The following is a 21,822-nucleotide window of genomic DNA, read 5'->3' as shown; positions in this document are numbered from 1 at the left end:
TAATTGCAAATGGCAAGATTTCATTCTTTTTGATTGCTGAGTAATACTCCATTGTATATATATATACCACATCTTCTTTATCCATTCATCCATCGATGGACATTTGGGCTCTTTCCATACTTTGGCTATTGTTGATAGTGCTGCTATAAACGTGGGGTGCATGTGTCCCTTCGAAACGGCATACCTGTATCCCGTGGATAAACGCCTAGTAGTGCAATTGCTGGGTCGTAGGGTAGTTCTATTTTTAGTTTTTTGAGGAAACTCCATACTGTTTTCCAGAGTAGCTGCACCAGCTTGCATTCCCCCCCCCCTTTTTTTTTGAGAGACAGAGAATGATGGAGGGACAAAGAGAGAGGTGGACAGAGGATCTGAAGCAGGCTCTGCACTGCCAGCAGAGAGCCCAATGTGGGGTTCGAACTCATGAAGCATGAGATCATGACCTGAGCCAAAGTCAGACGCACAACTGACTGAGCCGCCTAGGCACCCCCCCCCCCATCTTATTCCCTTATTCATACAGCCCTATGAGTGGCCACCCTTTTCCTTTGTCAGTTCCTGAGTTCTAACGTCACCCTCCCCATCTCCCTGGAACAATTTGGGAGAACCAGTGTCGGGTCACCACATAAATTCCCGCAGCTGCTCACGGCGCTGTGCTTGTGAAAAGTAGCCTGGGCTCAAGTTCAGGACTACCCTCTGGGTCTGTGCCCTTGTGGACGGAGATTTGGGGCTTGTGTCAGTTTTCTGTGGCCACCGTAACAAATGACCACAAACTTAGTGGCTTGAGACAGCACTCATTTGTTCTCTTACAGGCGTGGAGGTCAGAAGTCCAAAATCAGTCTCACGAGTCTTTTGGAGGCTCTGGGGGTGGGGAGGGGCCTGTTTCCTTGCATTTTCGGGCTTCTAGAGGCGCCCGTGTTCCTGGGCTCATAGCCCTTCCTTCAGCTTCAAGGTGCATCAAGCTCCTCTCTGCTTCCATCACGCCCATGCCTTCCCCCCCTTTCTCTAGTTATACCTTCTCTAACCCCCTTCTTTGTAGGAACTCTTGTGGGGCGCCTGGGTGGCTCAGTCAGTTCGTTCTGGTTATGCTGGATCCCAGACCAACTTTCTTGCTCCAGGTGCAACATCTGTTGCCTGCTATGGCAGGCTGGGAGCTTCCACCTGTTTGCCTGCTATGCTCTTGTCTGCATGCTCTCCATGTATCAGGTCTGCATCAGGCAGGGATCTCCCCACGTCCCAGAGTCTGGAGCCCTGGGTTGATAGCCTGGCTCTGCAGGGGCCAGTGGCCAAGCTCATTGCCCTTCCTGGGCCCCTGTGGGCTCCCCTCTATAATGGGAATCGCCAGCTGGCTCTGCGGGCTGTTGGCATGAGGGCCACATAGAGGAGCTCAAGAGAAAAAGCCGCTCATAATCTGCAGAGCAGTGCCTGAGATCGCACTGAAATTGCCAACTGTCCCTGCCTGCTTCTGAGCGTCAGGAGCATATGTGTCACCCATCTGTGTGGGAACTCTGTGAGCTGGGTACTGTTAGCATGCCTGAGAGGTGCCACAGCCAGCTCCAGACACCCGTTGGTGATCTCCCCAAGCCCCCTTCTCACAGGTGGAAAGGACCCCCCTTTCCCCTGGGATCTGAGCCCCCCCCTCCCCCACATTTCCCTCTCTTAGGTTTGGCTCGGGTCACCCTCGGTCCTGGGTTCTGTAAACCCTGGACTCCCACCCTGCTCTGGCTGGAGCTTCATGAGGGCAAGGATGGCTTCTGGGTAACTGTCACCTCCCTTATTTCCACACCTTGGACAGCGCCAACCTGGCTGAGCAAGGGGCAGCAAGGATTTGAAAGGGTGGAGGAGGGCACAGAGAGCCTCGAGAATGGACAACAGTGTGTTGGTTTATGGGCCCCGGATGATGTTGAGCACTCGTGATGAGCCTGGCTTGGTGCCGAGCTCCGGGGCTGAGTGGGCTCTCTGAGCGGTGCATGTGAAGGATGCAGCTAGCTTCAAATGTATGGTATGCGCTCAGCTACTGCCGTGCTCATTCCTGCTGGGCCACCTGAGCCCTTGTATCCAATCCTGGGGACGGGCTTCGTCACTCCTATTTCACAGGCATGGGAGTGGAGGCCCAGAGAAGTCTAGCACCTCGTGTAGAGTCACACAGAGAGTTGATTGCCCTGGGAGTAGCCTCTCTTGGCCTCTCTGACCCGCAGTTCTCCTCTCCTCCGGCAGGTGGCACTAACAACAATGGCAGCAGCAGCAGTAATCATAACATAGTAGACCTTCTGGGGCTGTCCTGAGACCATTAAAGGGAGACCATGCTAGTAAGGCCGACACTTAGCACGGGGTTTATCCTTGAGCAGAATGGGACAAGCAGGCAGGGTGTTTATGAGGAAGAGAGGAGGAAGGAAGTGGATGGTGCCCCCCTACCCAGCGATAGGCTCAGATGGCCCCATGGGGACTCGGGAGCAGAAGTGGTCGTTCAGCACGGTTCCGTGTTGAGCCGGCAGGGCTGGATCAGCCATTGGATCTGGGCAGCCCCGGGATTGCAGCTCAGAGGACCCCGAGGGGCAGAAGTCAACCTGTGACGGCACTTCCCCGGGTGGGAATGGGGCTGGGACAAGGCTTCATCCGTCCCATGGTACTCACCCACATGTGTCGACAAATGCAAATATCTGGTGTATTGGGGATCCCCAGGACCACCCCCCCCCAGGCTCAGGTATTCACAAGGAGGACCCACAGGCCTCAGCACATAGTTGGGCCACAATGCATTTCAGCAAAAGAACGCAGAGCACAGTCAAGGGAGGGGAAAGGCCCACGGAGTGACATCTGAGGGGAGACCAGCACAATCTTCTGAGAGTCCCTTCCCCAGGGGCTCCCGGAGGATGCACAAGGAAGTGTGACAACACACGTGAAGTGTTGTCTACCAGGGACGCTCCTGAGAGACCCAGCACCCAGTTTTTTTTTTCTTCATATGTATTTATTTTTGATAGAGAGCATGAGCAAGGGAGGGGCAGAGAGACAGAGGATCTGAAGCGGGCTCTGCGCTGACAGCAGTGAGCCTGATGTGGGAGCTTGAACTCACAAATCACGAGACCATGACCTGAGCTAAACTCAGACGCTCAACCAACTGAGCCACCCAGGCATCTCATACCCCAGGTTTTTATTGGTAGCTGGTCACTTAGGCACACTCTGCCTGGAACGTACCAACGTTCTAGACTCCAGAAGGAAAGCAGATGTTCAGCATAATAGTTTGGGCACAGGGGGCCCCTCTGCTTGGTTCAGTGATGCTGGAACCCTCCTGAAATCCAAGTACCCAGACACCAGCCATGGACCACCCTTGCAAGCAAGCCTTTCCAAGGACAGAAGTCAGGCCTGCTTGGTAATAACCCTTTTTGTGTAGCTGAATATTAGCAGAGAGAAAGGAGAAAAAAAAAGAACTTTTCCAAGACCTAGGAAGGAACAGGTCTTGAAAGCCAAGAATGCACTTGACAAGTGGAAGTGTTGCTTGCTCTTCACTGAGAAGTTTCAGGACTATGACTTTCACTTTCCCTGGTGATCATAACCTTGTTCGTTTTGTCCACCCACAGCCGAGCCTGTCTCCACCTTCACCTGCAAGTCAAGTCCCCAGAAACAGAGATTCTCGCTGAAACTAGTGAGTGTCCCTGGGGGGCAGTCTCAAGGGGAGGGCCTGGGGCTTGGGCACCACTGACCTCCAAGCCCCCTCTGAGGGCTGGCACAGGCAGGAGAGCTCCACCTTAGCCTGCAGGGGGCAGTGGGACCTTGGGTGGGGCACATCTCCCTCCAGCCTCAGGTTCTTTATCACAGGGGACCTGGGAAGCTGCAGTCAAGTTCTCCCTGAGCCCTGGTTCCGGTGCTGTTGGGCTGTGCAGTCTGGAGGGGCTGAGTGTCCTCACCCTTGCAATGAAGCCACTAGTACCCACATTGTGTGGCCCACTTGCCCACTACCTGTCTGCCTCATAGCATGTATTTGTTGAGCACCCACTGTATTTCACTGTGCCGGATGTTGGAGTCCATCAGAGAAGCAATCTGATGGGGTCCTTGCACTGAGGAGTCCATGAAATCTGATAAAAGGGTATCGTCTTGGTTAGTAGCCTCATCATTTCTGAAAGCTGGGATTGTAGGTGACTTTTATTGTCTTTCCTTCATTTATTCAGATTTTCTCACCCTTACCCCCCCATCGCCCCCGCCCCCCCCCCCCCCCCCCGCCGAATACTGTGGCAGCCAGTCCGGGTGCCTTCCCCTGGCCCTAGACAGAGGCTGTGTGAGTGGTTCAGAGCGAGGACTCCAGAGCCAGGCTCACAGATGAGTAATAGCCCCTGTTCGTCGAGAGCCTGTTCCATGCCTGACCCTGGGTTAAGAGTCTCACAAGCAAGCCTGTGAGCTGGTTACTCTGTTTCCCCATTTAATAGGTGAGATAATGGGGACTCATCACTGGCCCAGGGGCAACCAGCATGCAAGTTGCTTTCTTCACTGCTGTATCTCCAATGCCAGTAGAGTACTCAGCACATAATAGGTGCTCTGTAGAAAGAATGAATGAATGGCAGAGCTGAGCTTTGAACCTAGCTCTTTAGCCCTGTGCTCTTAAGAACCCAGCTGTACTAGTTGTGTTTAATTAAAATATTCAGTATGCATTGTAGAAAAGATGATCCGATATTATTAATGGCTTCAGCAAAAATAATAGTTTACTTTATTCACGTAAAAGTCTGGGGCAGTAGTCCAGGGCTATCACTGTGGTTCCATGAACAGGGGAACCCACTTTCTCTCTCGTTGCTCCAACATGGGCGGCTCCACATGGGCTGAGATGGCTGCCTCAGCTCCCACCATCTCCTCTGCATTCCAGCCAACTGGAACAGAAGCGAAAAGGGAGAGCCTGCCCAGCCCTTTGAGGGCATAACCTGAAAGTTGCCCACATCTCTTCTGCTTACATCTTCATTGGCCAGAACTTGGTCACATGGTCATTCCTCACTGCCAGGGAGGCTGGGAAATGTTGTTTTTAGCTGAAGGCCACATGTGTAGGGAAACTTGTGGATCCTATCATAAAAGAAATCTGGGCAATGGAAATGACATGTTCACATGCAGCACCCTAGGGGATTTGGTTCTGAAGTGGGGGACTTGGTGATGGTTGTGCTGGCACTAACCTGGGGTGATACCTGGCCAGTAATGTCCTTGAAGCCCTTGTCTAAGAGCTTGCATTGTGACACCTTTCCCCCTGCCGTTCCCGACTAGGATGCCAAGGACGGGCGCTTGTTCATTGAGCAGAACTTCTTCCAGCGGGCGGCCAAGCCTTTGCAAGGTATTCTGCAGGGAAATGGACAAGGGGGAGAGAACGGTGAATTCCTGGTCAGAGCAACTAACTTCCCCCTGAAGGTGTGGGAAAGGGCCCAGTTGCGCCCCATCACCCCTTGGGCCTTGGGCCTTGGGCCTCAGAGGACAGACACCGTGGGCCTGGAGAGCCTGGTGTTGAATTATCAGAAGTACCACGGCCAGTTGCTCAATGTAGTCATTACTTAAAATCGATCACATCAGCCTACAATCAACTAAATTGTATTAAGAACAGTAGTAAATATTCAAATACTCAAAACTCATCACTTCCTAATTACTTGTCTACATTTTCTATGACCTATAGTCTCGGGGTTGTTTACAGCCATTGTGCCTGCTTGGTGAAAACACCGCGCGATGGGGTGCTGGCATCTCTTCCAGCCACACATTCTGTCACGTCAGATCAGTGGCCCGAAATTGGCCACGGTGGGAAGTGTTTACACCACGAAAGTTGGCAAACACTGCAGCTGAGGGCTGTCCCCCGCCTGGCCAGCACACCCCTGGATCTGTATCACCCAACCGAGATGCTGGAAGGTGGGCAGGCATCCAATGATGCCAGGACCAGCGGAGACGTTTCCTGATCTTACTAGTCACACGTGTGAATCCAGAGGTTACTCTGTTGTTCTGAGGCCTCCCGCTCCAGATTTGTATGTGCTTTCCGCCTCGTTCACCCCCTGTCACCCGCAGATACAGATGACGGCCCGAGGTCAGCGATGCCCACCCTGTCCCCACCCTGCTGCCACCCACTCGCAGAGGTGGTGTCTCTGACTGGGAGTACTGTCTCTGCTTCCGCTCTGAGAACGGGCTGTGGGCCCGGGACCAGGTGGACTCTAACTTCTCAGTTCCCTGCCTCCCACAGTGCACAAGTGGAAGAAGCTGAACTCGACCCCCCTCCTGGCCATCCCCACCTGTGTCGGTTTTGGCATTCACCAGGACAGGTACAGGTGAGTCACTTCACGTGCCAGCCACCTCACTGGTCCCGTTCTTTCTCTCCCTGTCACGTGACCAGGCATGGCTGGAACCCCGGAGCCATTGGCCAGCCAGTTGCTTCTTTCTCCACAGCGTTGAGCCACGCTGATCCCCTACCAATCAGGAACCCTTGATCTTGCCCAGGACCGGGACCTTGTGGCCACCCAGCCACGGTCCCTCCTTGGTGGCCTGGATCCTGCCCCCCTGCCCCGGTCATCTCTCCCACCTCCTGGGATACTCCTATCTTCCAGGTTCTTGGTGTTTCCCACCCTGGGGAGGAGCCTTCAGTCGGTCCTGGATGACAACCCAAAGCATATAATGTCGGTGAGGTCTGTGTTCCAGATGGCCTGCCGGCTGGTATGTACCTAGAAGTTGCTGGCTCCCATCCAGGGGATGGCGCACTAGGTCCTAGATTACCAGTTGGCCTGTTCATTGACACATTCAACCCGTGTCTCCCTCTGCTAGACACCGGGGGCTAGTGCTTGACAGGCACAGGTGGGCACTAGGCCATTAGAACCAGAGTGACGAGCATTCCCAGGTGAGAGGGGGAAGAAGGGGCCCCAGCCTTAAAAAGAGGGGCTCGGCTGGGCTTCCTAGTAGAAGCCACGAGTGGGAAATAGCAAGGTGCCAGGTGGAGTGGGAGTGGAGATTCGTGAAGAGAATATTCCAGGCCAAGGATACAGCTTGGGCAGAGGCTTGTATAGGAGAGAGCAGAAGGCATTTGTTCATTCATTCATTCATTCATTCACTCATTCCCTCATCCATCCATCCTTTCATTAAATATTTATCAGGTCCCTGCTGGGTGTCCGACACCATCCCAGGGGCTGGGAGTAGCACAGACATGGTTGTTATGTCTAGTGGGAGAGGATGATCTTAAAGTGAACAGTTTCAGAAGCCGCAAACGTCCTCTGAATAGAAATGTCCCTCTGCTATGATGGAGGATAAGAGGACCCACTTTAAATTGCCGGAGAGGTGGAAGTGGCCAGGGAGTGACATATTAAGAGTCCTGAAGGTCTACATGCTCAGTGTGTCCTCAGTGTGACATGTAGAGGGGGAAGGGGTAGACAAGGCGGGCTTGATGTGGAGAGGTCGGTAGCGACCAGATCATTCAGAACACCAAGCTGAGGACCTGGGACTCTTTCCTGAGGGCACTAGGGAGCCATAGGAGGATCGGGAGCAAGGGAGGAGCAGGATCAGCTCTGCGTGCAGAAAAGCCCTGTGGTCCGTGTGGGGATGGACTGGTGGGGTGAGATGGAGACCGGGCGAGGTTGGCACGAGCGGACAGGGCCTGAGAAGAAGATGGGCTGTAGGGACAGAGAGTTTGTAGAACAAACAGAACCTAGTGGAAAGGTAAGCCTTGGGGTCAAGGTGGGCTTGGGGATATATTCAGGATGTAACTACCACCCAGGCAGTTTAGTGTATGGGTCTAGAGTTCAGTAGAGAAGTCAGAGCTGGACATAAGAAATGCAAATTGCGGGGCACCTGGGCTGGCTCAATCAGTGGAGCACAAAACCCTTGATCTCAGGGTTGTGAGTTCGAGCCCCGCGCTGGGTATAGAGATTACTAAAAAATTTTAAGAACTTAAAAAAAACAAAAAAACAAGACATGCTTGGGTGTGTTGGCAGATGGGGCTTCCTAATGCTTCACTCAGAATTAGGCTTAAACAGTCTTTCCCCTTCCAACCACAAGTAGTGCCTCTGACCCTAGGCCTAAGTGGAGATTCCTTCACTGGGCTTTGCCTCAGAACCTCTTTGTGTTAGTCAAGCTACTCACGGAGAGGCTGTCTTTCTTCCCCCAGCTGGATGCCCTGGAGTTCCTCCATGAGAATGAGTACGTCCATGGAAATGTGACAGCTGAGAACATCTTTGTTAATCCAGAGGACCTGAGCCAGGTAACAGCTAGGTCCCCTCCACCCTAGGGGCTCTCTGGGCTCAGTGTCTCATCTGTCTCAAAACATCCGTGTATTTCACCATGCTTATTGCAGATAAAGAATTGTTGTCTGTCATATGTAAAGGGCTCCTTTGAATAAATAAGAAGAGATAAGCAACTTAGTAGAACAATGAAAAACGGATAGGAAAAGCAGTTCATAGAAAAAGAAACCCACAGGGGCGCCTGGGTGGCGCAGTCGGTTAAGCGTCCGACTTCAGCCAGGTCACGATCTCGCGGTCCGTGAGTTCGAGCCCCGTGTCGGGCTCTGGGCTGATGGCTCAGAGCCTGGAGCCTGTTTCCGATTCTGTGTCTCCCTCTCTCTCTGCCCCTCCCCCGTTCATGCTCTGTCTCTCTCTGTCCCAAAAATAAATAAAATAAAAAAAAAAAAAAAAAAAAAAGAAACCCACAGGTTGGTTAAGTATGTGAAAAGATGCTGAACCTCCCTAAATGATGTCAGTAGTCATAGAAATGAAAATTAAAACATCCTATTTTAAGAGTAGACAAAACTTAAAAGAATGGTTATCTGTTGCTGATAAGGATGTAAGGAAACAAATTCTTTATATACTGTTGGAAGTGGGAATTGGCCAACCTTTCTGGAAGGCAGTTTGGATATAGTCAGAGTTTTAAATGGGTATGTTTTTCTGATCCACCAGTTAGGAATGTGTCCTATATGTATACTCACAGGCCTCTGCAAAAATATATGTACAAAATGTTTCTGACAGCACTGATTGTGATAGTAAAGAGGGAGAACCTTAAGTATACACTCCTGGTAGGGGTGCTGATTAAAAAACCTTTTAAAGTAAATTCGAATTACTTTTTCAGTTGCAAATGACAGAAACCTGATTTAACATGGCTTTAAAAAGAAAATGTTTAAGGGGTGTTGCAAATTGTGGCCCATTGAGTGGAAAAAGCCAGAACCTCGCTGTCTTCAGGCACGGCTGAATGGGGTCTATCTGGCTCCAGATTTTAATACCCGGAACTACTACTAAAATGCCAAAAACAGGGCGCCTGTCCTGTGGCTCAGTCCGTTAAGTATCTGACTTTGGCTCAGGTCGTGATCTCGCAGTTCATGAGTTCAAGCCCTGCATCGGGGTCTGTGCTGACAGCTCAGAGCCTGGAGCCTGCTTCGGATTCCGTGTCTCCCTCTCTGCCCTTCTCCCAGTCGCACTCTGTGTGTGTCTCTCTCTCTCAAAAATAAATAAACATTAAAATGCAAAAAGCTGTCGCGGGGGAGCGCCTGGGTGGTTCAGTCCGTTAAGCGTCTGACTGTTGATCTCAGTTCAGGTCTTGATCTCAGGGTCGTGAGTTCAAGCACCGCATTGGGCTCTGTACTAGGTGTGCAGCCCACTTTAAAAACATGCAAAAACCAGGTGTCCAACAAGAGGTATAATTTCCCTTTGTGGAAAACTAGAGGCCCTTCTGCATCCTTGTGTTTACCAGCTATTCAAAGAAAGCTATTTGAAACAATGCATAAGAGACGATTATTAGTCGTTCCTTCTGGGCATGGGTTGGAAGCTGGGGATGGTCAGTTTGGGTTCTTTTCATTTCACACCCGTCTGTACTGTTCGGCATGCACTTGTTTCAAATTGCACCCTTGATTGAAATCTCTGACTTGAGAATCCAAGCTCGTAACTTCCAAACTGAATGGCTTCTCTCCATGTCCACCCAGGTGATGCTGGGAGGCTATGGTTTCACCTTCCGCTATGCCCCCGGTGGCAAACACGTGGCCAATGTGGAAGGCAGCAGGAGTCCACATGAGGGGGACCTTGAGTTCATTAGCCTTGACCTGCACAAGGGATGTGGTAAGGGTCTGGAGAAGGGGTTCGGGACCATGGAGGTACACTTCTCATATAAGGGCAGTTCTGGGTTTTCACAGCCACGGACAGCAGGTGGCCAGACACAGGAGTCACACTAAGGGAGCCATATTGGGGATTTGGAACCATGGATGGGCTGTATCAGGGAGTTGTAGGGCAGCCGTTCAGCACCAATGACAGCAGCGAGTAGCTGGGCACAAGGAGGCCCCAGAGTTTCAGAGGTTCAGGTTCGAGATCTGGTTTCGGCTTAGAACATGAGAGTTGCCCAAGAGTCTGGAGCTCAGGAGTAAGTCTGGACAGAGACCCAGATATCAGCAGTATCTCAGGAGCTGTCAGCTGAAGCCCTGGGAGAGGAATGAGATTATCCAAGGAAAATGTACAGAATAAGTAAGAAGAAAGTACTTTGAGGAGAAGATTCCTTGAGGAGGTTTCAGCCTCTCTGTCCCAAATCCCTTGATGTCATGGCCATCCATGTGCCTGCCTGTGTCTTCCCACCAGACTGACCTCCCCCAAGAAAGGGGTGGTCCCTGTGCTTCCAATATCGGAAGGTCTGGTACAGTCAGCTCTCAGTGTTTACAAAAATTGTTGTCTGAAACATAATAAAAATAAATCAGACAGTCTCCCTTACCTCCTCTATTGAGGCTGGGTTCATTGCCCATCCTTCTGGGCTCCCTCTCACCCTGTCCTGCTTCCCCTGCAGCTCAGGTAATCCCACACTGTACTGTGTCCCCATTAGACTGTCAAGGGCTGGGACCCAACCAAACTCTTGTCTGGGATTTAAGAAGGTGTAATGGGGCCTGGTGCACAGAGCCGAGGACTCAGTGAATGAATGAAAGACAAGAGATGAGGGAGTAAGCTAGTGAGAGCGGGGATGGTAAGGATGGCTGAGAGAGTGAACGAGAGTAAAAGGGACTCGTCACAGCGCGAGAGCAGGCAAATGAAAAGTGAATGAACAGACTAAAGCTCGTGTGCTTAGATGGTTGAGTCCACGAGGGCAAGGTTCAGTCAGAGAGAGAAAGGAAGCGGGTGGATCTGTCAGGGAGTAGAGCATTTGGACTGAGCTGCCGCCTCTTGCCCTCCCTTCCCAGGGCCCTTCCGCCGCAGCGACCTCCAGACCCTGGGCTACTGTTTGCTGAAGTGGCTGTACGGGATTCTGCCATGGACAAACTGCCTTCCCAACACCGAAAAGATCATGAAGCTGAAACAGAAGTGAGTCTAGGGGTCAGCGGAAGCCAGCACTGGCCTGGCACCCCCACAGGTGGGGCAGAAGCTCAGAACCCACCAGGGAACAAAAAGGAGGGGGAAGCAGTGTCCCACAGAGTCAAGGCCTCTGCAGCTCTCGGGGGTGTCCTCTAGCATTCATTCCAGCAGACAGGAGCGTGGGCTCTGGAGCCATGTTGCCTGTGATGAGACGCCAGCCTCCCCACTGCAGGGTGTAGGGTGGGCAGCCTAACCTTCACAAGCCTCAGTATCCTCCGTGGGATGAGATCTTAGCAGGGTCTGTGGAAGGATTCAGGGGAGTCAGCTACACAGCGCTCAGCACAGAGCCTGACCTGTAGAAAATGCCCACTATGCACAGGGCACCATGACTCATTCATACAAATGGAAAGCCTGAGAAGTTACGCCTGGACTCTGCCTCAGCGTCTGGCTACACCGGCCACCGGTGTCCATACCTCCTCTCCCCACCCTCTGCTTGTAAAACCCCCAGATCCTGCGTGTTCTGGTTTAGGCATTCAGCACCAAGGGCAGCGGTGAAGGGGGTAGAGTCGCTGGATGCAGAGGGAAGTGGGGCCATGTGAGGTTCAGTACCGAGGACCGCAGGCAGACACGGGCAGCTGGGCTCGAAGGGAAGTGAGCACTGGCACTTTGGTCTTCAGCACCAAGGACCGCGGAGACTAGCTGGGAAGCGTGGTAGTGTGAGATTCAGTACCATGGACAGCCGGCATTTGGGCTCTGAGGGAAGGGAGGACTTTGGTCCTCAGCACCAAGGACAGTAGACAGCTGGACACAGGAAAGCCCTGAAGGTCCAGAGGTTAGGATTCAAGCCCTGGTATAGATAGACTGGGGGTGGTGAGAGTTGCCTAGGAGTCATCCTGGAGGGCCCACCTAGAAGATGGTTTGGCCATCCATGTCTGAAGGGCAGGAGTGAAGTGTAAACCGAGATTCAGACCTCATTGGTATCTCAGAAGTTGTCACTAGAAGCCCTGGGAGAGAAAGATTGCCCAGGGGAAGTGTGCCTAGTGGAAAGAGGGAAAACTCTAGGGAACAGCACTGAGTCCTTTTGTGCTCTTCAGTCCTTAATGTGCTGTGTTACTGGTTCACGTTGAGACTCTCTCTCGTTCTATTTTTTCCCTTTTATATCCCCTACTATCTTTTTCAACCACGGACACCCACTCAACCATACTTACTATATGTTCTACAGATGTTTGCTTAACTGTATTTGTTTCCTAAAACTTGCATGATGGTGGTGGTATTGTGTGTGTGTTTGACTTGCATAAATGGTATTCTGCTCTAAATCTCATCTGTTTTTGGCATTTTTCACTCAGCACTGTGTTCTTCAATTTTAAGCGCATTGTCACATGTGTACTGAGTTGACTCTTTCTGACTACTGCTTCTCAATATGTTTGTGTAGATAGGTCTGCAACCTTGAATGATGTATGACTACCGTATCTAATTTGCATAAATGCTACCGAGCTCTGAATTTCATTCTGTTTCTTGCTTCCTTTCACTTACTGCTGTGTTTTTTAACTTGAGCTACGTTGCTAATTCACTGCCTCCAGATACTACTCGTGAATTTGTCTGGATGTATATGTATCCTTGAAAAATACGTGATGTCACTGTTGGGTGTGCATTTAATTGGCACAAATGGTACCATGCCCTGAATCTTATATTTCCTCAGGTTTCTACTTAAACACTCCCCCCCGGGGGTGGGGGGCTTCTCTCACCCCCACTGCATCAGGCTTCCTGCTTGTGCATGCTCAGAGGAAGGGATCTGCCCCTGTCACGTTGGCCTGCTCCTACCTGATGACCTCTATTCGAGGCGAACATTTATCATAACACTTGTCTGTGCCAGGCTCTGCGCCCATTGTTTCCCTATGTCATCCTCAGAACAACTCTGAGGTAAGCTGTCTAATGATTGAGACACAGAGAGCTTAGGTAATCAGTCCTGGTCACACAGCTACTAACTAGAGGTGCTTAGACTCACACCCAGGCCATTTGACTCCAGAGAAGTTTCTTTCACCTCAAAGCCGTGTGGGAGGATGGAATGTTGGCACGGGGATGCAGCCTTTCTTCACTCAACAGATATTTATTATAATTTTTTAAAAATTTTTTTTTAACGTTTATTTATTTTTGAGACAGAGAGAGACAGAGCATGAACAGGGAAGGGGCAGAGAGAGAGGGAGACACAGAATCGGAAGCAGGCTCCAGGCTCTGAGCCATCAGCCCAGAGCCTGACGTGGGGCTCGAACTCACGCACCGCGAGATCGTGACCTGAGCTGAAGTCGGACGCTTAACCGACTGAGCCACCCAGGCGCCCCTTATTATAATTTTTTTTAATGTCTATTTCTTTTTGAGAGAGAGAGCAAGTGAGGGAGGGGCAGAGAGAGAGGGAGGCGGGAACCGAAGCAGGCTCCGCACTGAGAGCACAGAACCCAATGCAGAGATTGAACCCACGAACTGTGAGATCATAACCTGAGCCGAAGTTGGACACTCAACCGATTGAGTCACCCAGGTGCCCCTGAACAGAGACTTACTGAGCACCATCTACACACCACACTCTGCTCTAGTCCCTGGGGATACAGGAATAACTGAGCCAAACATCCCTGCCTTCAGGGAACTCACACCCTAGTGGGGGAGACAAAACAGTAAAGAGATAAATGAATAAAGCACACAGCATGTCACAGGCCAGACTGGTTGGGGCCATCAGGTTGGAGCCCTGAGTGTGGCTGTGGGCACTCACTGCTCCTTTAGATTTAATGGCCAGGCAGGTCTCATGACAGTGGTGACAGGTGAGTCGCCTCTGGAAGGGTAGTGAGGCAAGGGGGATGTCTCATTTTGGCATATAAGGGCGCTTATGTGCCCTTGATGTCTCTGCAGGAGGAGGGAGAGACAGGGAAAGAGAGGCCCCTGGCTCCCAGGCTTTCACAGGCAATCTCTGCATCAGAAGGCAGCCTCAGAACCCTCCAGAACATGAGCCCCTTGCCCTATTTTCTTGGAGTGTATTTTTGCCCTTACTCTCTAGTTTTCTAGTAGCTTTCCATTCTTGAAATGAAGCCAGGGGAAAACGAGTCGCAGAATTTAAGAACACAGCTAGTAGGAGCATACGGCCCAACTGCCAAGGCGTTACGTGTGCCTGAGGCCTGTGAACAGCTCCTTTGCGCGTTTCTGTCATGTTAAAGACAAGGCTGAGCTGCTCTTACCAGGAGATCCCAAAACACGATGGTTCGGACAAGGAAGATTACTTCCCTCTCAGTAATGGCACCTTGGCGCCCGTCAACACCCACATATCCTTTTCTGGCACTAACTCTGCTGGTCACCGTCTCTCACTGCTCTTACAGGGCAGGCCTGAGAGTGGCATGCATCCCTTGGTCGCATAGCCACCCAAGCTGCATTGGGGGCTGGAAAACATCTGTAGCCTAGGGCTGCTGACCCTTGGGGTCCTGCCCTTGAAGGGGAGAAGGGACAGTGGACGGCAGCCGGAGACTCCTCCACGGTGCCACCTTTAGTCCCATTTCTGTGAGGGCAGGGGCCACACCAGCTCTCTTTGTCACCGTGTTGCTCACAGAATGGCCCCTGACGCATCGTGGGCGCTCATGAAATAGTTGTGGAATGAACGAATAAGGAAAGAACTCGTGAGCCTTCATTCACAGGCCTGGGCTTCAGCGTGGACAGACAGGTCAGGCAGACGCGGCCCCAGCCGTGGGGGGATTCCCAGGCTGGGAGGAGACACGGGCAGGAAGGAGGTGGAGGCAGCCCCAGGAGCATTGTGGGAGCAGAGGGGAGGCACGTTACCCGGCCTCAGGCCACTGGGTGCCTTTACCCAAGAGATTCCTGACCCAGTCTGTACAGAGCAGAGGGCTTTCCCAGGCAGCCAAGGGGAGGCGAGATTTCTCAACAGATAGGAGAGCTCATACATGACCTATTCATTCACTTAGAACCTGTCTCCTGGTGGCATTTTTGTGCCAGGGAAATGCTGGAAACCCAGATGTGAATCAGCTGAGGGCACTGCCTGTCGCCAGTGAAATCACCCATTGAGGCTCCACTGGGTCGAATCCTCTGGATTCTCCGAATCCACTACTTCCTCTAACTCCCCAGAACAGCCCTATCCCCCTTCTCACATCTCTGCCACCTTCCCCTTCACAAGAGATAATCAGCGAACGGGATATGCTTCTCTAGAAGGCTGTGCACTTGCCAAATTGGTCCAGAGTAAAGAAAATAGGTCCAAGGGGCGCCTGGATGGCTCAGTTGGTTGAGCATCTGACTCTTGATTTCGGCTCGGGTCACAATCTCACAGTTCATGGGAGCGAGCCCCGTGTCGGGCTCTGCAAACTTGGGATTCTCTCTCTCCGTATCTCTCTCTGCTCCTCCCCTGCTCGTGTGCTCGTGCACACTCTCTCTTGTTCTCAAAATAAATAAACATTTTTAAATAAAATAGGTCTTAGTAATAATTTTGACATCCGTGATTTAAGTATGAGTTCATTCCCGAGCCCCGGAGCCTGACCACAACCACAGAGGGAAGGTCTGAAACATCAAGAATCTCAGCAGGGGGTGGTGATGGTGGTGATGTGCTCATTATAGACGCTCCACCCAGCCCCTGTCCCGTGATTCGAGGCAGTGACAAAAAGGACCACGAGGGGGCGATGTTGCCACATGCACATTTTTGGAACCTAACGGCCTCTAGGGCGCCCTACTGGTGTGCGTGGCCTTTTTCCGTTCGTTCAACATTTATTCAGTTTTTGTACATTCTAGTTCAGGATGGAAAGAATGAGGGAAAGAAAAAGAGACATTTTGATTCCTCAAGGCTTTCTGGTGTGCAAGTCCCTTTTTGGGAAAGCACAGGTGCTGGTCGAATTGGTTCCCTGCTCTTAAGGGTGCTGTCTGGGCAAGGACGTCCCACGGACACCGACAGCCAGTGGTAGAGTCGCTTATACAATTTACAACATCCTAGGGGCACAGACTTTGGTGCCATCACTCAGCCATTCGCCACACACGTCCTGAGGATGCCAGGAGACACGAAGGTCAGACCCAGCCCTTCCTGTGTCCTGACAGTGCCTTGGGGCGTCCGTGGACTATGCACAGAGCACACAGGCCATCGGGCGGGATCTGTTTTCTCTGCCTGGAGGAGTCATGGGAGACTTCCAAGAGACCAGCCCTCAAGCAGTGTCCTGAAGGGAGAGCAGCCACGGCCAGGGGTCAAGCTAGGAGAAAGCTGTCCAGGGCAGAGGAAGCAACATGCTGAGGCCAGGGGATGGGCACGGATGCTTGACCTAGTTAGGGGAGTAGAAGGCATTTGGTGCTGCTGGCGTGTGAGGTGGGAGGGAGGAAGGAAGCCAGAGAGACAAGGCCACAGGGGCCGGCAGCCTTGCGTGCCAGGGGTTTTCCCCCAGGGCCCTGGGGAGTCCCCTGAGGGCTGTGAGTAGGAAGGGACAGAGTCCGTTCTGGACAGAGAAACTCTGCAGGGCCATGTGGGGAATGTGCAGGAAGCTGGTGCGGAAGCTGAGGTCCAAGGAGGTAGGATAAGGCCTGAACTGGACCAGAAAGGGGATGGGACAGAGAGGGTTGGGGAGCAAGAGGGTGGAGCTTGGGGACTTCGGCCTGCAGTTGGGGGAGGCAAGGACAGCACCCCCAGGCACTGGGTGGATAGTGGAGATTCCAAGTGAGAATGGAGCAAAGAAGGTAGATGAATTTCTTTCTTTCTTTTTTTTTTTTTAATGCGTATTTACTTATTTTGGGAGAGCAGGAGTGCATGCGCACACAAGCAGGAGAGGGGCAGAGAGAGAATCAAACAGAGCCCGACACAGGGCTCGATCTCACAACCTGAGATCCTGACCTGAGCCTAAACCAGGAGTCGGATGCTTAACCGACTAAGCCACCCAGGCACCCTGGAATTGGATGAATTTGTTTTTCTTGAGCAGTCCAAGAGGATGTGTGTGTGTGTGTGTGTGTGTGTGTGTGTGTGCGTGTGTGTGTGTGTGTGTGTGTGTGTTTACAAGTACACATGTGCGTTTATAGAAAGAAAGGTAGTCCTCGTTAGTCACAGATTGCATATTTGTGAATTCACCTGCTCACTAAAATGCATGTGTCACCCCAGAATCAGCACTCACAGTGCTTCCCAGGCCTCCTCAGACACACACAGAGTGGAGACAATTTTGAGTTGTCTGATGCACACAGGCCCAGCTGAGCTCAAACAAGGTGATGCTCTGCCTTCTCATTTCAGATCTCAGGATAAACAGGGGTCCTTCATGGAGTCTGTTTAACGCCCATTTTCCAGATGTTCTTGTTGATGATTTTGCTATCACTTTTTTTAAGGTTTAATCATTTTTGAGAGAGAGTGCAAGCCAGGGGAGGGGCAGAGAGAGAGAGGGACAGAGGATCCGAAGCAGGTTCTGTGCTGACAGCAGCCAGCCTGATGCGGAGCTTGAACTCACAAACTGTGAGATCATGACCTGAGCCAAAGTTGGATGCTCAACAGACCGAGCCACCCAGGCGCCCCCTACGCTTTTGCAGTTTAAAATGGTGGCTAAGCGTCTGACTTCTGTTGGGGTCATAATCTTGCAGTTCATGAGCTCGAGCCCTGTATCGGGCTCTGTGCTGACAGCCCAGAGCCTGGAGCCTTCTTTGAATTCTGTGTCTCCCTCTCTCTCTGCCCCTCCCCTGTTTGTACTCTTGTTTCTCTCTCTCAAAAAAAAAAAAAAAAAAAAAAAAAAAAAGCCCCATGCATGGTGCTAAAGAGCTGTCTAGTGTTCCTAGGTGCAAGAAGGCTGGGATGTGCCTTACAGAGAAAATAGTTGGCTGTGAGCTCAATGTGATTAAGTAAACATTATAGTAAACATGCTATCTTTTTTTAAAAAAAGGCTTTTTAATGTTTATTTGCCCTTGAGAGAGAGAGAGACAGAGCATGAGCAGGGGAGGGGCAGAGAGAGAGGGAGACACAGAATCCCAAGCAGGCTCCAAGCTCTGAGCTGTCAGCACAGAGCCCGATGCGGGGCTCGAACCCACCAACTGTGAGATCGTGACCTGAGCTGAAGTTGGTCGCTTAACCGACTGAGCCACCCAGGTGCCCCAAACATAGTATCTTTAAGCACAAACACACCTAAGACAAAATTAAGTAGTGATCAGTTTATAAAAACGTTGTAACCAGAACCTTTCAGGAACGTGATACATTTCCCCTAGAAGCATGGTTTAGAATTCACTAATTCCGTATTTGAGGCCACGCTACAGGGCATAACTACCACAATTAACAAGAGTCTACTGTACATCTAGTAGACATTCTGTTTTACTTATTTTTTATTTTTTTTAAGTTTATTTACTTAGAGAGAGAGTGAGCTGGGGAGGGGCAGAGAGAGAGAGAGAGAGAGAGAGAGAGAGAGAGAATCCCAAGCAGGCTCCATGATGCCAGCGTGGAGCCCGGTGTGGGGCTTGAACTCACAAACCACAAGATCATGACCTGAGCCAAAATCTGGGGTTGGACGCTTAACCGACTGAGCCACCCAGGTGCCCCTAGACTTTCTGTTTTAAAAATTGGCTCTCCTGGAGAGCCCAGGTGGCTCAGTCAGTGAAGCATCCGACTCTCGATCTCAGCTCAGACCATGATGTCGTGGTCTGTGAGTTCGAGGCCCGCATGGGGCCTCTGCGCTGACATCACAGAGCCGCCTGGGATTCTCTCTCCCTCTCTCTGCCCCTCCCCCACTTCTTCTTCTCTCTCTCAAAATAAATAAATAAACTTAAAAAAAAAAAGTTTGCTCTCGCCTCCCTAAAAGACCTCTTGCATACACCTCTGTCCTGTCAGGTTTCTTGACAACCCGGAGGCCCTCGTGGGACAGTGCAGTCGCTGGATCAGTCCCTCAGGTATGTCCTGAAGAGGGAAGGAACAGTTGGGGGCCATGGCGGGACCAGGTGGCCTGGGTCCATCCGGCTGTTGTCCCCTCACACACCTTTCTTTCTTTGAGTTTTCCAAGCTGCGTGTGCATACGTGCCTGTTCTGGAAAAACAAAAAACCTTCCCCCCAAAATTCAGAAGCATCTCCGAATAAGAATAACAACACACACTCACATACACAACCACACACACAATATTGTATTTCTCTATGAAAATTTGTTAAGGATTGGAGTGTGGGCCGGGTTCAGCCGGGTGAGCCTTCTCCCGGTCTTATGGGGGAGCGGGGGAGGGGAATTCACGTTGCTGCTGCCAGCCGGCGGCTCGACTGGGGCGGGCTTGTTCAAGTGCACCTCTCTCCTGTCTGGCAATTGGCGCTGACGCTGGGAGGCCTCAGCTCCGGGCTGCTTCCCGAGGCACTGTTCAGGCAGCTTTCCTAGAGAGCAGGGACGGAAGCTACAAAGCATGGGGGTCCCTGGACGGTACTCGGCCACATTCAAGCAAATCCCAAGGCCAACCCAGACTCAGCGGGTGGCCAGGTATCTCCACTTCAGGATGGGAGAGGCAGCGGACATGGCAGAGGGACACGTACAAAATGAAAATAAGCTTGCCTTACGTACATTTTGGTCAATTTGCATTTTTTTTTAAGTTTATTTATTTGTTTTGAGAGAGAAAGAGAGAGAGAAAATCCCAAGCAGGCCCCGTGCTGTCAGTGCAGAGCACGACATGGGGCTCGATCCCACGAACGATGAGATCGTGACCTGAGCCAAAACCAAGAGTCAGAAGCTTAATGAACCAAGCCTCTCACGTCCCCAACATCTTGTTTTTTTCATTAATTAACATTGGCTTTTGTGTTCTTATTCCTAGATCCACTACAACCTCGTTTTGTTTTTTGTTTTTTGTTTTTTATTTTTATTTTTTTATTTTGAGAGAGAGAGAAAGAGCACGCCAGTAGGGGAGAGGGGCAGAGGGACAGGGAGAGAGAACCTTAAGTAGGCTCCATGCCCAGTGCAAAGCCCAACACAGGGCTCAATCCCAAGACTCTGGCTGGGATCATGACCTGAGCCAAAATCCAGAGTCTGACTCTCAACCCACTGAGCCAGCCAGTCGCCCCTACACCATCATTTTCATGGCCAGTCCCCATTACTGGAGTTTATGCTGTGTCTTTGTTTTTCTTTTTTTTCCTAGCGTCGCTTCTGTAGAACTTCTGCATTGCTCTCTGAACATGAGGCCGAGGGGCGCCTGGGTGGCTCAGTCGGTTAAGCGCTGACTTCGGCTCAGGTCATGATCTCATGGTTCGTGGGTTCGAGCCCCGTGTCAGGCTCTGTGCTGACAGCCCAGAGCCTGGAGCCTGTTTCAGATTCTGTGTCTCCCTCTATCTCTGACCCTCCGCCGTTCATGCTCTGTCTCTCTCTCTCTCAAAAATAAATAAACGTTAAAAAAAAAAAAATTAAACATGAGGCCGAAAGAAATGGATAACTTGTCCCCTCCAGCTCTGTAAGGGCTCATTTAAAAAAAAAAAAATTTATGTTTTTATTTATTTTTGAGGGAGAGAGAGCACAAGCAGGGGAGGGGAAGAGACAGAGGGAGACACAGAATCCGACGCAGGCTGCAGGCTCTGAGCTGTCATGACCTGAGTCGGAGTGGATGCCCAACTGACTGAACCACCCAGGCGCCCCTCCCCCCCCCAAAAAATCTTTTTTAATCTAAGTGCCTAAGGCGGTTGCAGGCACAGAGGAAGCACTGAGCAAATGGGCACCGTGGTGGAGACTGGGCACAGGCCCCCTGGCTCTGAGTTGGAGGCCCCTCTCAGGTCTCTCCTATGGTGGGGGGTGTCTTGACCGCAGAGACCCTGCAGGAGTACCTGAAGGTGGTGATGGCCCTGAAGTACGACGAGAAGCCGCCCTACACCATGCTGAGGAACAATCTAGAAGCCCTGCTGCAGGATCTGCGGCTGTCAGCCTACGACCCCCTGGACCTCCAGATGATACCATAGGTGGGTTCCGGTAGGAGCAGTTTGTGAGTCTTCCCCCTCCCTCACCTCCGCCAGCCCTGCTTCCCAGATGCCATTTAAGGTTTCCATCAGGGCCGACCTCCCAGTTAGATGCTGGATTTTTCCACAGGGTTCTTGAACCATCCAGCCCTCAGGGAATCGCACATAGCAGAAACCTGGCTCAAATTGGCTCGAAGGAAAAGGGCCAATTGGTTGGCTCTTGTGGCTAGAAAATTCCAAGGGGGAAGCTGTAGGCATGACTGGATTCAAGGCCGGGAAAACAGAGTCAACACGTCCTCATCTCTCCATCTTTCTGTCTCTTTCTTCATCCCTCTGTTTCTCTATCCCTCTCTCCATCCACCTGTAGCCTCCGCTGTCCTGTGGGTTGGCGCCACCTGCCCCCCCCCGCCCCCATCACAAACCTCGCTGGTTCTGTTCCCGGTGATGCCCTTTGCCCTGCGCTTCTCGGTCTGTCTCACGGCCCTTCTGTGTCAGCACAGGACACCCATGACCTTGTTTATGAGGCACCATATTCCGTTGTGGATTGCAAGGATACTCTTTTTTTTTTTTTAAGTTTATTTATTTATTTTGAGAGAGAGTGAGAGAGAGAGAATAAGTGGGGGAGGGGCAGGGAGAGAGAGAAAGAATCCCAAGCAGGTTCCGTGCTGTCAGCGCAGAGCCCAACTTGGGGCTCAAGCT

At 51.5% G+C, this 21,822-nt stretch overlaps 1 protein-coding gene across 4 annotated transcripts in view; it reads left to right on the top strand.

Moving 5' to 3' along the window:
* VRK3 (VRK serine/threonine kinase 3) overlaps positions 1-21,822 on the top strand; it is a 33,971-nt gene that overhangs the window by 10,014 nt on the left and 2,135 nt on the right. For all 4 annotated transcript variants that reach the window (XM_047834971.1, XM_047834968.1, XM_047834967.1 and 1 more), the window contains 9 exons: positions 3,570-3,634; positions 5,230-5,296; positions 6,182-6,266; positions 6,543-6,648; positions 8,090-8,182; positions 9,890-10,022; positions 11,123-11,243; positions 19,045-19,103; positions 20,978-21,126. In XM_047834971.1, the coding sequence (XP_047690927.1) occupies positions 3,570-3,634; positions 5,230-5,296; positions 6,182-6,266; positions 6,543-6,648; positions 8,090-8,182; positions 9,890-10,022; positions 11,123-11,243; positions 19,045-19,103; positions 20,978-21,126 (878 nt within the window). The remainder of the gene's footprint in view (positions 1-3,569; positions 3,635-5,229; positions 5,297-6,181; positions 6,267-6,542; positions 6,649-8,089; positions 8,183-9,889; positions 10,023-11,122; positions 11,244-19,044; positions 19,104-20,977; positions 21,127-21,822) is intronic.

This window comes from Prionailurus viverrinus, chromosome E2 (genome assembly GCF_022837055.1).
Source record: "Prionailurus viverrinus isolate Anna chromosome E2, UM_Priviv_1.0, whole genome shotgun sequence".
NCBI classification, from domain to species: domain Eukaryota; kingdom Metazoa; phylum Chordata; class Mammalia; order Carnivora; family Felidae; genus Prionailurus; species Prionailurus viverrinus.
Note: the sequence above shows the minus strand (reverse complement) of the source record. Positions and strands in the feature narration are given on the sequence as shown.